General features: G+C 39.7%; 1 protein-coding gene across 2 annotated transcripts in view; it reads left to right on the top strand.

Annotated features, from left to right (window-relative positions):
* The window catches only part of adamtsl3 (ADAMTS-like 3), a 315,925-nt gene that overhangs the window by 172,012 nt on the left and 127,652 nt on the right, over positions 1–16,261 (top strand). For both annotated transcript variants that reach the window (XM_039794981.1, XM_039794983.1), the window contains exon 5: positions 4,219–4,264. In XM_039794981.1, the coding sequence (XP_039650915.1) occupies positions 4,219–4,264 (46 nt within the window). The remainder of the gene's footprint in view (positions 1–4,218; positions 4,265–16,261) is intronic.

Raw genomic sequence — 16,261 nt, forward strand, 5'->3', positions numbered from 1 at the left:
CGAAAACTCATCCAGCTTTCAAAAATGTGCGGGAACTGTTGAGCGGCTACACTGACGTAGGCTACGTCACGTCGTAGCCTAACTTTCTTTTTAGTAAGGCCGTGATAGGCTGTTGCAGTGTAGATTCCCATCAATCAAACAAAAATCACACCATTGTTTATTTATATTTTTAATGTTTTAATGATAAAGAATGCAACATTAATGCAACACAAAATTAGCAACTATGATAATATAAAATTAAAGTAATTTTTTTAAGAGGTCTGTGCCTCAAGTGGGGGGGCACAAGCATTTTGGGGGGCGGGCCCGGCCCCCTATGGCCCGCCCATAGCGACGGGTGTGTCCACGACGTTCCACTTCCAGGATTGCTCTGGTGTCGCCGGAAAGTCCGCCGGATTTCACTCTTTTCAGCCAGATGTCCGTTACCTTCCTCTTTCTTTGTGTTGATGTTCTAAACTGTAACCTGGGTAAACCCTGACAAACTTCCGGCAAATTTGAGATTTGTTCTGCAAGTCAGACTGGCGAAGAGCCCATTCAAACCCATTTCCAATGTCCCCAAAATCAAGGCACCAATCACAACCACTGAGGCGGGCTTTACACCAATCACAACCGTTGAGGCGGGCTTTACGCGATGACGATAGCGCAGCGACAGCGAGCAGCTTTTTGTTTACATTCAAAATGACGGCTACCGAAGCGCAGCGTCACCCGGATCGTTGGTCTGATTGGTTGGACAATCCAATGTGCCCAGAGGCATTTGAGCGGCGTCCGTTGGTGACGCCCATTTGGAAATGAACTGTCACTGAACCTTTCCCAGACCCACTCTCAGTTACAACTGAGAAGGGTCTGTTGTCAACCAGGCTAAAACTCCGGTGGATTTATGAGGACTATGGTTAACTGCTCCTCAGATCTCTGCAGGGTAAATCCAGACAGCTAGCTAGACTATCTGTCCAATCTGAGTTTTCTGTTGCACGACTAAACCAACTTTTGAACGTTGTTCCACCAAAACAAGTTCCTTCCCGGGGCTATTTTGCAGAAGCACCTTGGCTCCGTCCGGCGCATAGCGCCGCCCAAGACGACTGTGATTGGTTTAAAGAAATGCCAATAAAGAAGAGCATGTTTATCTCCCATCCCAGAATGCTGTGTGGACTAGCCAGACCCTCCTCCGCAGCACTGTGAAGGAAGGTCTGGCAAAGCGAGACTAACCAGGCTTAAACCATAGTGTCCAATACATGAGCTCATCTGGATGTTGGTGGTGTGTCATACAAAAACATCACTATATTGAAGCAGTTTTTATAGGGATTAACAAAACAAGCTAATACGGTATCTCTCTAACATATTTTTTTTTTCCTTTTTACAGTATGCCATGTGACTCAGTAGTTGTGTCCTGTCCTGAAAAAGCCATCCCCAGACACGCACTGTCGTCATGACAGTTTTGTGAGTTTAGTAGAAGACTAATGGCCATAGCTGTAGGCTTTCCCAGACCCTGAAAACACAGTGCACCCACCTACAGCACATACATACACACACACACACACACACACACACACACACACACACACACACACACACACACACACACACACACACACACACATTCTTTATTCTAAAAATTATACCTTTGGTTAACATGTTTGTAGTTTTGTTTTCATGTTTCATGCTACTGTATACAACACTGTGCTACTCTTACAAACATAATGTTTTGCCCAATAAATATTATCTGTTTTACTGTAACATTGCATATTTGTTAACAGTGCACTTTTCAACCACTCTCAGCAGAATACTTTCACTCTAGAACATTATACATGTAGACAAAAGAGTTTTAGATTTAGAACAACAGTGTGTACATGGTATATCCAAAAATGTACTATTATGAAAAAAGTGTTTGATGAAAATGCTTGATTTTGAGATGTGTTTTTGCATTTTGTGTGTGCAGTTTTGGGAATTGTGTGTAGAGTTTTGAAAAAAGGAGACCGTGTAAACAGTTGGAAAAAACTGTAATTAGCTCATTACTGTAATATGGAGCCATGGCTTGCTGTTGTCTGTGTTCGGTTTAGCTGGGAGCCGGCTACAAGGCTGCACTGTGCTTCTCAGCTCTCTACTTGGCCCGAATGGCAGATATTAGACCACGCCTGCTTTGTACTGCATGGGATAAATGAGCTGCTACCACTTTAGTCTAATGTTATTGTAAGCCGGCAGGATAAATGTGCACTTAATGGCAGTTAACACACACCGAGAGATTGGATGTTGTTATTGTTGCTAACAAGGTGGATCGGATTTAACAGCGTGTCCATGCTGTCACGGGGAAAGGAACGTTCTGCTATGGCACATTTCACACAGGGCTCCGGTTCATTCCGAAGCTGTGTTACTGTGTGTTGTGTGTGTGTGTGTGTGTGTGTGTGTGTGTGTGTGTGTGTGTGTGTGTGTGTGTGTTGCTTGACATTTCTGGCTCTGCCAGCTGGAGCTCAGTGAAGTGCTGAGATGGCTGCTGGCTGGGTGATGTGTGCTGCAGGTGGAGTGTGCTGTAACCTTACAGGTGTGTGTGTGTGGGTGTGTGTATGTGTGCATGTGTGTGTGTGTGGGTGTGTGCTAGCGTGCGTGTGTGCAGTGCACTGTATGGGTATTTTTACTGTGTGTGTGTGTGTGTATATGTGTGTGCGTGTACAGTGCACCGTATGGGTATTTTTACTGCGTGTGTGTGTGTTTGAGTATGTGTGTAGTCATCCACAACATTTACTTCACGTTTCAGGTATTTACCTCTCCAGAGCAAATTAGGAGAAGCTCAACAAAGTTCAAGGTGAAAAAGTTGGAAAAAATATTAGCCAACAGCACAATACTAGACGCAGAGTAACTACAAACGTATACAGCATTATCAAACTAAATTTTATTCAGGATTCAGGATTAAGACATTTCACATGTGAAATGATCAGTCAATTTCAAACTTTTTTTTTCATAAGGTAACATACATATTTATATGAATAGGTTTTTAGAAGTTACTTTAAGGCTCAGTCCACCTAAATCACACCCAAAAAGTGTTCCACTGACCCTATGGTGTAAATCAGTTGCTTTTGTTGTTTGGGGATCTCCACTGCTGGACACCCAATACAAAGAGGAATGGAATGAATGGGATTGTGTTTGTGTATAACGTCTATTAAAGCATAAGACATTACATCCAAAAATCAACAGCTATGTGTCTTTCCTGAAACCATTTACACAACTCCCTGTCAACAGTTTGAAGTTCGCTGTGGATTCAAAGTTTTTGTGAACAGGGTGAGCTAATAATTAGCAAGAATATAGAAGTAAATCTCCTTCCTCGGATTTTGAAATTAAAAAGCCATTGAATTTCTCGCACGGAATACTTACGCATTGAAATTATGTATCTGACTTTTTTGCTTCAGAATTTTACTTTATTTTATTTGTTGTATTGTTTTTCCTTGGGTTCCCAGATGTTAACACTGTATTTGATACATTACATTTTGCAGCTGAATTTGGCCTGTTGAATTTGAGCAAGTTGAAAATATATTTATGGAATTGTATACATTGTGTTTTGCATCTGAATTTGGTATGTTGACATTTTTTAACCTTGAATTTTTTGATTCTGAGTTTGTGAGCATTGAAAAATAAAGGTGAAAAAAAGTTGTTTAAAGTTTAAAGTAAAATTCTGGGGTGACCTCTAGCTCACCCATTAAGAGCGTGCCGTGCACCCCATGGAGTCCTTTGCAGCGGGCCGGGTTACAGTCCGACCTGCTGCCCTTTGCTGCGTGTCATCCCCCATCTCTCTCCCACCTTTCCTGTCTATCCACTGTCACTATCAAATAAAGGGAAAAGCCCCAAAGAATAATCTTTAATAAAAAAAAGACTAAAATTCAGAGGCAAAAAATTCAGATACATAATTTTAATGCTTACTTCCATACGAGAAATGCAAAAGTGTCATCTTGCTGTTAGTGCGTTAACAAAATCCCTGTAACTGTTGGAATGATTATGGTAGGAATTTACAAAAACACGTACTACATTAATAAAGGATTCTTATCTATTTATACAAAATAATGTCAGTCAGGTGTACAAAAGTCTGGCAACCATAAAGGAGAAAAGGATCAAAAAGCTTTTGATTAACAACTCTTTGCATGTAGTGTTGTGTTTTCACACAGCTCAGTATCACTGAGTCACCCTTTGGTTTGCAATAGTGTTGAGAATGTGTTTTTTTTTTTTTACCTTCCTTTGCAGAAGCTGTGTTGGCAAGAACATCCGCTACAGAACCTGCAGCAACATGGTGAGTCCGAACTTTAGCACTCATTGGTAATATTTGTTACTAAATTCATTTTAGACTTATACTTGGGTTAACTTGGAGAGGAAGACTACATCTCAAAGCATTTAGTTGTTAGCTGCACATTTTACATTCACATCTGAAAGTCATGCATGTTTTTAAGAGACTGCCCGCCCAAGACAAATGACAGAATCAGTCATTTCAGCAAGTGCCACAAAGCAACACATGTTCAGATAGATAGATAGATAGATAGATAGATAGATAGATACTTTATTGATCCACAAGGGGAAATTCAAGGTCCCAGTAGCTTACAGACATCACACACAACATTCACATACATCACAAACAGGATGATAAAAAAGCAAATCCACATGAACAGCATGGACAATAAAATAAAAAATATTAAATAAAATAAAAAAATGAAAAAATGAAAAATACACATGAATGTACTAAGAGATGTATAAGCATGAGACAATTGCAGTGACAGGGCAGGGACTGACCATGTGATTCAGTATGTATGGTAAGGTGCTCTATGAGAGTGTGTGTCATGGTGGTAGTGCAAATAGGTCCAATAGTGCAAGGATAAAGTCTAGAGACCAGCATTAAATATGGAAAATTTAAGAGAATAATGTAAACATAGTAATTTAAAAACTATAGCAGTGCAAGGATAAAGTTTAAAAAAGACAGCATTAAATATGGGCATTATAAGGAAATAAAGTAGACAGTAGGATAGACACAAATCAACAGTCAATGTTAGAGGTTTGAAGTAATAGGGTTACAGCCATTGTTCAAGTATTAAGTTAGACCTCAGTCCATGCTGGGGGAAGGAGGGAGGGAGGGGTTGTGCATATGGCCTAATATAGCCAGTAAAACTACTGTTTATTTACAGTATGCATACTGTTTTTAAAGTTTAAGATTAGAGCTGGGCAATATATCGATATTATATCGATATCATGATATGAGCCTAGATATCGTCTTAGATTTTGGATATCGTAATATGGCATAAGTGTTGTCTTTTCCTGGTTTTAAAGGCTGCATTACAGTGAAGTGATGTCATTTTATGAACTTACCAGACTGTTGTAACTTTTCGATTGTTTGCCTTTACCCACTTAGTCATTATATCCACATTACTGATGATTATTTATCAAAAATCTCATTGTGTTAATATTTTGTTAAAGAACCAATAGTCAACACTATTGCGTTATCGATATCGAAGTATTTTGTCAAAAATATTGTGATATTTGATTTTGTCCATATCGCCCAGCCCTATTTAAGATGCTTGAGCTCTCTACAGCAAGGATTAACAAAGCCAAGTCATCGACTATAGAAAGACGCAGCAGCACAGGTATCGGTCCTGGTGACCTCAACACCACAATAATTAGAAGACAGTGACTAGGCAAGGTGTGATTTTTGTTCCGTTTTCTTGTATTTTGGTTTGTTTAGACTTTAGCTGTACATTTCAAAGGTTTACAGTGGTAAAGCCTTCTAGCAGCCAAATAAATTCTGACTCTAGTCCTTTGGGAGCAAAAGAGGAAGTCAGGTGACATCATTCTAGAAACACAAAGTCTGAACAGTCGAAAAGCTTAAAGCCAAAACTTGCTTAAGAAGTCCACTGGGGACCAACTACAATCATTAGATCTGAGAAAAGTCTTTTTGTTACATTTATTCGGCTGGCATTTATTCCCTGTAGTCACATGAACATTGAAACAGGATTGTTGTACTTAAAATGATGTTGCTTTGGAAAATATCCACTTAATTTAATTAACTGCTAAAGCCCCATTGGCTAGGATGAACAGGAGGAATGACCAGAGCAAGAAATGTACATTCAATGTACCCTACATATGGGCATCTGTCACTTTTAGGACAGACTTGACCCATTTTAAGCTATCCTTTAACTACATGGTTATTATTTTAACTAGTGGTGGAATGTAACTGTGTACATTTAGTCAAGTACTGTACTTAAGTACAAATGTTGAGGTACTTGTACTTTACTTGAGTCTTATCTTTTCATGCCACTTTCTACTTCTACTCCGCTACATTTCAGAGAGAAATATTGTACTTTTTACTTTTAGTACTTTTACTTAGGTAAAGGATCTGAATGCATCTTCCACCACTGATTGTGGTGACGAAGGACCCTTTACTTCAACAAAGCAGTAATTTAAACCCAAACCAACATGTTTTCTTAAATCTAACCAATTTGTGTGCTCTCTGTAAGCCGGTGTCTATAGTCAGCCAAAGATCATTGTGTAAGGTCAAAGATACAACACTCTGTAATGCAATTGTATAATGGTTAAGTCCAACTGATATTAAATTGTCCATCAAACACAGACACAAAAAACAATGTATTCAAAAAACATGTTGACATTATTTTTGACTATAACAATCAAATTATTTGGATTAAAAATCTTCTGATCTCCAGTATTTAAAGTATGTTTTTTTATGAAAATGAATGTGTGTATGGCGTAACCTGCTATTTAATTTGTCAGATACATATTTAATCAATATCTTATAGCTACTAGCTGTGAACATTAAAATGGCTGCCACCCGAAATGTTTGTGCCTCTACCTTCCTAACCAACAAAAAGTACCCGAAGATCTCAACTGAATCTTTGATTTTGAGTCATTTTGAACTTTGGTTTCTGCGGTCATACCAAAACCTTATTTCATAGCACAGTCCATGCTCAGCAGCTCCCCCAAATCCCCAGTGTTTCTCCCAACTTGCTGTTAAGGATTAGAAGATCAGCAGGAAGCTGTGAGGAAGTTAGATCCGGAGACACGTCCAGGGACTGTGTCTTTAAGATTAGTATTAGTCAGTATTTCCTGTTGATCTGGTTACTCCTTAGCCCAGGTGTCTTCAACGTTTTTTTAAACCAAGGACCCCTTAACTGAAAGAGACGGAGCAGGGACCCCCTACTACATATATTGGATAAAATTTGCATATTAAACTGGGGCTACAATAGCATGTACGGCGGCCTAAAGCCTTTATACATACCTTTTTTTGCATAGAATACTAAGCTATTAAAATAATAATTGTTGGCATGATTTTATAAATCATCTTTTAATGTTAAACATATATGTGGCACAGTGAATCCTAAAGATTAACTGTATCTGTGGATGACTACCTTACCTATAGGCCCGTAAGCCTATCATCAGTGGGGATTTATATTTGCTAATAATGTTGGATTTGTGTTAAGACATTTAAATAAAACATTACATTTAAAAAATTAACAGTAATTTGGAGTCCCCAGGGGTCCCCAGAGTCACTGTTGAAGATCTCTGCCTTAGAGGAAATAATAGGAAATGGAGGACTCTGCAGACATTACCTCCCAGCCCTTTATGACTAATGGTAATTATTCAAGCCATACCACAAATATTTGATGCGCTGTACTGTATGTGTGCCAGGTAGGGAAATGAAGTATGCATCGATTATTTTGGTAAAATAAAATCTGTTTAATGTTAGAAGTGAATAATCCCTCCACCAGTCATTGACAGTCCATCACTTAATAACAACAGTTATTTGATCCATGAGAGACCAACAACCACAACCCCTCCACCCCCATGATGGTAGTTCTACAGAAGGACTGCCCTTTCCCAAACCACAGAAACACATCCAGCCTGAAACAACCTCCTTACACCATTTTTAATCAGAGGAGGACAAGTCGTATTTCTCTTCGTCCCCCACTGAGGTGGTTTAGTCTGGATTCATTGTAGAGGCTCAATCACATCCAGTAGGGAAATGTTCCAAGGATAATATCCCCCCCCCCCATCCCTCTTCACACATGGAGGCTAACTCTGTCTGAACTGAAGGTTCTGTTTATGGGCTCCATTAGGGCGTCTGAAGGATATGTAGAATGGCAGTGTGACTAGTGACGCTGAGTGTCCACTTCTGTCAGGGAGAAGAGAGAATTATTGGCAGCCAAAAGTCTGCCAGTTGTCACCTGGAGAAACAAGCATCCCTTATTGATCTGAGACAGCTCTCAGTCCCAGGTGTTAAGTTGTTCGTTGACAGCTCTTCTGCACCATCACACAGGCTGGACGTTTCCTATGTCCAGTCAGTCGGAACCACACAAACACATAGAATCCAAACTGTTTTATATATACATATATTCATTTATACAGTTTAAAAAATAAATAAATATATATACAGTACAGGCCAAAAGTTTGGACACACATTCTCATTCAATGTGTTTCCTTTATTTTCATGACTATTTACATTGTAGATTCTCACTGAAGGCATAAAAACTATGAATAAACATGTGGAATTATGTACTTAACAAAAAAGTGTGAAATAACTGAAAACATGTCTTATATTCTAGTTTCTTCAAAGTAGCCACCCTTTGCTCTGATTACTGCTTTGCACACTCTTGGCATTCTCTTGATGAGCTTCAAGAGGTAGTCACCTGAAATGGTTTTCCAACAGTCTTGAAGGAGTTCCCAGAGATGCTTAGCACTTGTTGGCCCTTTTGCCTTCACTCTGCGGTCCAGCTCACCCCAAACCATCTCGATTGGGTTCAGGTCCGGTGACTGTGGAGGCCAGGTTATCTGGCGCAGCACTCCATCACTCTCCTTCTTGGTCAAATAGCCCTTACACAGCCTGGAGGTGTGTTTGGGGTCATTGTCCTGTTGAAAAATAAATGATGGTCCAACTAAACGCAAACCGGATGGGATGGCATGTCGCTGCAGGATGCTGTGGTAGCCATGCTGGTTCAGTATGCCTTCAATTTTGAATAAATCCCCAAAAGTGTCACCAGCAAAGCACCCCCACACCATCACACCTCCTCTTCCATGCTTCACGGTAGGAACCAGGCATGTAGAATCCATCCGTTCACCTTTTCTGCATCGCACAAAGACACAGTGGTTGGAACCAAAGATCTCAAATTTGGACTCATCAGACCAAAGCACAGATTTCCACTGGTCTAATGTCCATTCCTTGTGTTTCTTGGCCCAAACAAATCTCTTCTGCTTGTTGCCTCTCCTTAGCAGTGGTTTCCTAGCAGCTATTTGACCATGAAGGCCTGATTCACGCAGTCTCCTCTTAACAGTTGTTCTAGAGATGTGACTGCTGCTAGAACTCTGTGTGGCATTCATCTGGTCTCTAATCTGAGCTGCTGTTAACTTGCGATTTCTGAGGCTGGTGACTCGGATGAACTTATCCTCAGCAGCAGAGGTGACTCTTGGTCTTCCTTTCCTGAGGCGGTCCTCATGTGAGCCAGTTTCGTTGTCGCCCTAGATGATGGTTTTTGCGATTGCACTTGGGGACACATTCAAAGTTTTCGCAATTTTCCGGACTGACTGACCTTCATTTGTTAAAGTAATGATGGCCACTCGTTTCTCTTTACTTAGCTGATTGGTTCTTGCCATAATATGAATTCTAACAGTTTTCCAATAAGGCTGTCGGCTGTGTATCAACCTGACTTCTGCACAACACAAGTGATGGTCCCAACCCCATTAATAAGGGAAAAAATTCCACTAATTATCCCTTACAAGGCACACCTGTGAAGTGAAAACCATTTCAGGTGACTACTTCATGAAGCTCACTGAGAGAACACCAAGGGTTTGCAGCGCTATCAAAAAAGCAAAGGGTGGCTACTTTGAGGAATCTAAAATATAAGACATGTTTTCAGTTATTTCACACTTTTTTGTTAAGTACATAATTCCATATGTTTTCATTCATAGTTTTGATGCCTTCAGTGAGAATCTACAATGTAAATAGTCATGAAAATAAAGAAAACACATTGAATGAGAAGGTGTGTCCAAACTTTTGGCCTGTAGTGCTGTTCTGTGTGTATGTATGTATATATATATATATAATATAGATATAGATATAGATATATATATATAGATATAGATATTTATTTATTTATGTTTTGCTCATTGCCTCTGTCCTCCAATGATTTACTTGCTTATCGTTTGCCTCCTCGGGGGAGGGGGGGACTAAGGCGACGGAGGCAAGTGGAGAGGAGACTGGGATTGAGGTTTGGGTACCATTTTGGATTTTTACGATTCCGATGGAACACGGTACTTTAAAAACGATTATTAACCGATTCCTAAACCGATTCTTCTTGAAAAACGGAAAAGAAAAAAAAGTTTATGAAGTTTTTTTAAATTATATAAATACAATATATTAATGTATAAAAAAAATACAATATAAATAATAGCAAAAAAATGTTGAGTTGGTATGCCAACCTACGAAAAAAAATTTATACACCATAGAAAAAAACCTAAATCAGGATCAGGATAATTACGAGATCCTGATCTCGTAATTACGAGAAAAGATTATGAGATAATTATGAGATAATTTTAAACACCTGGAAGGTGGCATATCTAGGAAAACTCTTAACGTGAAAAAGCTTAATGTGGTTTAATGTATCTAAACAACAATCAGTCATGACCAGATTTATTATGGTCATATCTTGTCATGAACACTTAAGCCTGTCAAAAACTAAATCAAAATCCAGCCATTAAGAAGCATGTGAAAAGTTAACTGTGGTTTAAAATTAACAATGCCTAAACAATGATCAATGATTACCTAATTTCTCTCTCATATTGCTCCTCATAACCACTGAAAACTGTCAAAAACTCGAACCCAAAGTCCAGTTATTATGGACATTATCTGACATTAAGCGTTTCTGCTTCATGCCTATTGTAAGGAAAAAGCTTAACGTGGTTGAATGTACCTAAACAATGATCAATCATCACCAAATTTCTCTCTCATATTACCCCTCATAACCACGGAAAACTGTCAAATAATCTAACCCAAAGTTCAATTATTATGGACATTATCTGACATAAAGCGTTTCTGCTTCACAGCAGGGCAGCAGAGCGGCTGGGGGTTGACTCTCCACGGTTCTCATTGGCTTAAGTCCTAATGTGAAAAAGCTTAACGTGGTTTAATGTACCTAAACAACGATCAATCATCACCAAAATCCTCTCCTATATTGCTCATCATAACCACTTAAAACTGTCAAAAATCTAACCCAAAGTCCAAATATTATGGACGTTATCTGACACTAAGCGTTGCTGCTCCATTGAGGGTATTGTAAGGAAAAAACTTAACGTTTGATCTTTTCTCGTAATTACGAGATCAGGATCTAATAATTACGAGATCAGGATCTCGTAATTATGAGATCTTTTCTCAAAATTACAAGATCAGGATCTTGTAATTATGAGATATTTTCTCGTAATTACGAGATAAGGTAAACCATTTTTGCCTTCTCTGGCAAGATAGGACACCTCTCCTGACTTATGGCATGTCCTGCACAGGAGAAACCTCTCTCAGATGGAGTCCAAGAGGTCTTTACACACACAGGTATGAGTTTGAAAGGGCAGACAATTTGGGGAGGCTGTCCTGCCTCCCCCACCACCAGTCTACAGGGTCTTGTCCTGAACGATAGACTAGCAGAGCAAGTGTTATATGTTTACTAGCAATCATGTGCAGTCAGTGAATGGTTAATATGCTTTCACGTCCGTTTTGGTGAGCCCAGAGGGAAAATGTTCCATTTTAAAAGTAGCCTACATTTACTGTAGCTAGCTAACGGTAGACTACAGAGAAAGTGTGATATTTTTATGTCCGTTTCGGGGGGTGTACAAAAAGCCGTCTATCAGCGGTGATTGTAGAGTGCATGTCCAAGAATAGTGCGGACACACGCTTCACACCGCGAGCGGGCATGTGTGCCACTCGGCAGAAAAGGGAGAAAGAAAAGAAGAGTCTACCGCTGTCCGGAGCGACAGAGAGAAAATATTTCAGTCTGAACCGAAATGAGGAACCAAAATTTGCGTTCTAATCCGGTCCGAATACTACCATTTGCGTAGGAACCGGTTCCATAGTGGAAACGGGTTTCGGTACCCAACCCTAACTGTGATGCAATTAGGGCTGAAACGATTCCTCAAATAACTCGAATAATTTGATTACAAAAAATCCTTTATGCAAAATGACTTGCCTCGAAGCTTCATTAAATCAATGTTACCAACGTTGTATGCTGACGGACGGTGTTTCTGCACGGATCATTGTTACTGTCGCACACCAGATGCTGCTCAGTCTGCTGCTGGCGACACATGCTAGAGCGTAAATAGCGAGGGGCTAAGAGAAGAGACAGGCTGGAGAAAACCATAGGAAGTGTCCAAAGTTTGGAATCAGTTCAAACGTAATTAAAACGAAAACTCTGTACAGTGTGTCTACTGCAAAATCAAACTAGCTTACCACAATAATAGCACAACGTCAGTGCTTCAGCGTCTCAACAGAAAACATGGAGTCTAACTTAATCATCCATTCCACGAAGTGGACATGACAAAAGTAAATCACAGAGTCGTATGGACGATGAAACTACACCAAACACAACAGCTACCAAAAACATAGACAAGAAAATACGTAGTGGTGACCACGATCTGATCTGAAAAACAGAAAAAACGGAAAAACAGCTGATTGTTGCGCACCACTTTCTCTCTCTCTCTCTCTACGGAGAAACAGCTGATCAACGATCTACTAGCATAAGTGTAACAAAGCTGTTTAGCATTGTAATTAAATATATAAATGAAAATAGGTTTAGTATAACTAATATTTACATATAGGCCTATATACAGATCAGTCTCAGGTTGAAACTGAAAGTTAAGCTGCACAACTTAATGTAATGTTTAATGTATGCCTTAGTTTGAGGTTGATATCATTTGAAAAAAATGTTTTCTTTAAAAAAAACAATTAATATGGCACTTGAATGCACTTAATATGTTTAGTTTTTTGAGATATATTGTAAGCAATGTAGGCAATAAAGATGTTGCTTTTTCCAAAAATGTAACCAAATTATTGTTTATTATTGCTCTTCAATGAAACAAAAGTATTTCTTATCCGATTAATCAATGGAATAATCGGTAGAATACTCGATCGATAGCTGCAGCCCTAGATGCAATTTAAGGGCCTATGGTAGAATCACAATGAATGAAAATCGCAATACAAATCAATGAATTGTGAAAGAATTGAATCGGGACAAAAGCATATCGTCCCAGCCCTTCTGCGCAACCGTCCATATTCACAGTTCCTGTGTATCCTTCAAAACCTCAAAAACTCTTTTTCAGATTTCTAGTAGAAACACCGGTGAATCCAAGCATACGGACATAACTTGGTCAAAATTCTTTAATAACCAAATTTAAAGGATCCTTATCAAAAGTTTACGTTATAGTGTTTACGTTGAGAAGTGAATAGTACTTGTTGTACCATCATTCAACCAAGTAAATATTGGTGTCAGCCTAAAAAGTCTGTCATTAGTATCAGTCATGCTTCTTTTAGCTTTTTTTCCTCGGTCAATTCTTTTCTTTTTCTCCTTGCTGATCCTGCCCCGTCAGCCTTAACCACAAAATATAACGTCAAAATTATAATTCTTAAAAGAAAAATCTCCTCCTGCTCGTTTTAACTGGCTAACCAAACATTAAACTCTCTGCCAGACTTGCCTTGGCAAATGTAAGCTCTTCTGGTCTGCTAATTACAACTACATAGCTGATGGTCTCGTTTGCTTATATACAGTACGTCTTCTAGAGCAGGGGTCTTCAATGTTTTTTTAAGCCAAGGACCCCTTAGTTGAAAGAGAGACGGAGCAGGGCCCCCTTACTACATATACTGTAGAAAATGAAGTTGCATACAGTGTTTCCCACAGAATTACATTCTATTTGTGGTGGTAGCTGACCCTGGGTGGTGGGTGCACGTGCAGAAAGAGGTGCAGACTTCTTATATTAATTGTACTGCAAATATTTTTATACGAATTTCTGCAGGTAACAATTCTAAATTTCAAATTGAATGGTATAATGCAGTAAGGGAAGGGGGCTTTCGCATCTGACAACAAAGTCCAGTTCATTTGATTAGTATGAACAGGGCACAACCATATGTTTTGCTCCTCAGTTGAAAAATGTAGGAGTGACTTACATAAGGTAACTGTTATTATTGTTGAAGCTAATTTGTACAATAATACAATAGTGTTATGAATACAAAACATTATGAAGTGTAATGTTTTCTATTTTTAAAGGTCCCATGACATGGTGCTCTTTGGATGCTTTAATATAAACCTTAGTGGTCCCCTAACACTGTATCTGAAGTCTCTTTCCTGAAATTCAGCCTTGGTGCAGAATTACAGCCACTAGAGCCAGTCCCACAATGAGCTTTCCTTAGTATGTGCCATTTCTGTGGTGGAGGGTGAGGGTGTGGCCTTGACAAACTGCCACTTTGCTTGTTTGAAAGCCATGATGTCTCTCTTTCTCATGGGTGGGCCAAATTCTAATATATATATATATATATATATATATATATATATATATATATATATATAATATAATATAATATAATATAATATAATATAATAACCTTGCTTATGACCTCATAAGGAGCAAGATTCCAGATCGGCCCATCTGAGCTTTCATTTCCTCAAAGGCAGAGCAGGATACCCAGGGCTCGGTTTACACCTATCGCCATTTCTAGCCAATGGGAGACCATAGGCAGGCTGGGGGAACTCATATTAATGTTAATGTTAAAAGTGAAATTTTCATGCCATGGGACCTTTAAAGGGGTGATAGAATGCAAAACCGATTTTACCCTGTCATAGTTGAATAATGACAGTTCGGTGGGTAAATAGGACATACATATAAGCTCAAAATCCCATTGACACCCCTTTACTATGAAAATCTCATATTTTGAAACTGAAACTATAAACGGGCGAATCTCAACAAAGCTAGTTGCTTGCGTAAGCATCTCAAAATCCGGAACCTTTGTCACAGCCATGGGTGTATTAAGAGAACGGTCACGCCCCAACATTTGCATAGGCTACACAACTGACCTGAGATCAGTTAGTCTTCTGAATCTAGGTCGTGCAGATCTCAGAAAATGTATACATTGTTCATATGCTATTTTACCATTAAATTCACTTCTGAGACTTTTTTATGCGAGAAATCAACTACTTAGAGGTCAAATATGGGCCGTTTTACGAAAATTGATGTCTAATTGCAAATTTTGTCCGACTGTGTGTCGGACTTCAGAGGCTGGTGCTGCCTGTGTTGCTGCCTCGCCGCCTGGCCTGCCTTCCTCCACAGACCCCGGCTTGCTGTGAGCTCGATTGAGCTCCGGCACGGCTGCTGCAGCCCACAGCACCTCATACCCGCGCAAAGTCACCGTTTGGGCTATTGGACTACTACCAAACGCCTCTTCCTGCTAGCTAGCTAAATGCCCGGTGTATGTGAGTGAAAGCGCGGTCAGCGAGCTTGTTACGCCAGCATTCTCTTACCACAGATTCTAGTTAATCTTATAATGTGTGTAATTATAATGTGTTGAGTTATTTAAACAAACGATTGGGAAAATAAACGCCGCTTGTCCATGAGTCTCATTGATAGAGCCGGCTGGATGGAGCTCTATCAATGAGAGCTAGCTAGCCTCCTCTTAGAATTCCTCTGGAATTCACAAATATTCATTAACTTGAAATCAGACACCGTTGTTAGCTTTATAAAACATATAGTTAGATGTTGTATAAGTGGCGTGATGAAATTCAAACTGTAAATATACTCGAATTACGACCAAAAATGAAGCTAACTAGCCGCAATCTGTACACATAGGATTGAAGGGACCGTCGCAGCTAACGAAACCCTTACAGCTCACAAATATTCATTAACTTGAAATCGGACACCGTTGTTAGCTTTATAAAACATATAGTTATATGTTGTATAGCTAAGTGGCGTGACATGTTTGTAACATGTGGTAAGAGATTGCTGGTGTAACAAGCTCGCTGACCGCGCTCTCACACACGGGCCATTTAGCTAGCAGGAAGAGAGGAGATGCAGGCCCTGGAGCTTTGTCAGGGCAGCGGCGTTTGGTAGTAGTCCACCAGCCCAAACGGTGACTTTGCGCGGATATGAGGTGCTGTGGGCTGCAGCAGCCGTGCCGGAGCTCAATCGAGCTCACAGCAAGCCGGAGTCTGTGGAGGAAGGCAGGCCGGGCGGCGAGGCAGCAACACAGGCAGCTGAACTCCGACACACA

Source organism: Perca fluviatilis, chromosome 3, assembly GCF_010015445.1.
Source record: "Perca fluviatilis chromosome 3, GENO_Pfluv_1.0, whole genome shotgun sequence".
Classification (NCBI taxonomy): Eukaryota; Metazoa; Chordata; class Actinopteri; order Perciformes; family Percidae; genus Perca; species Perca fluviatilis.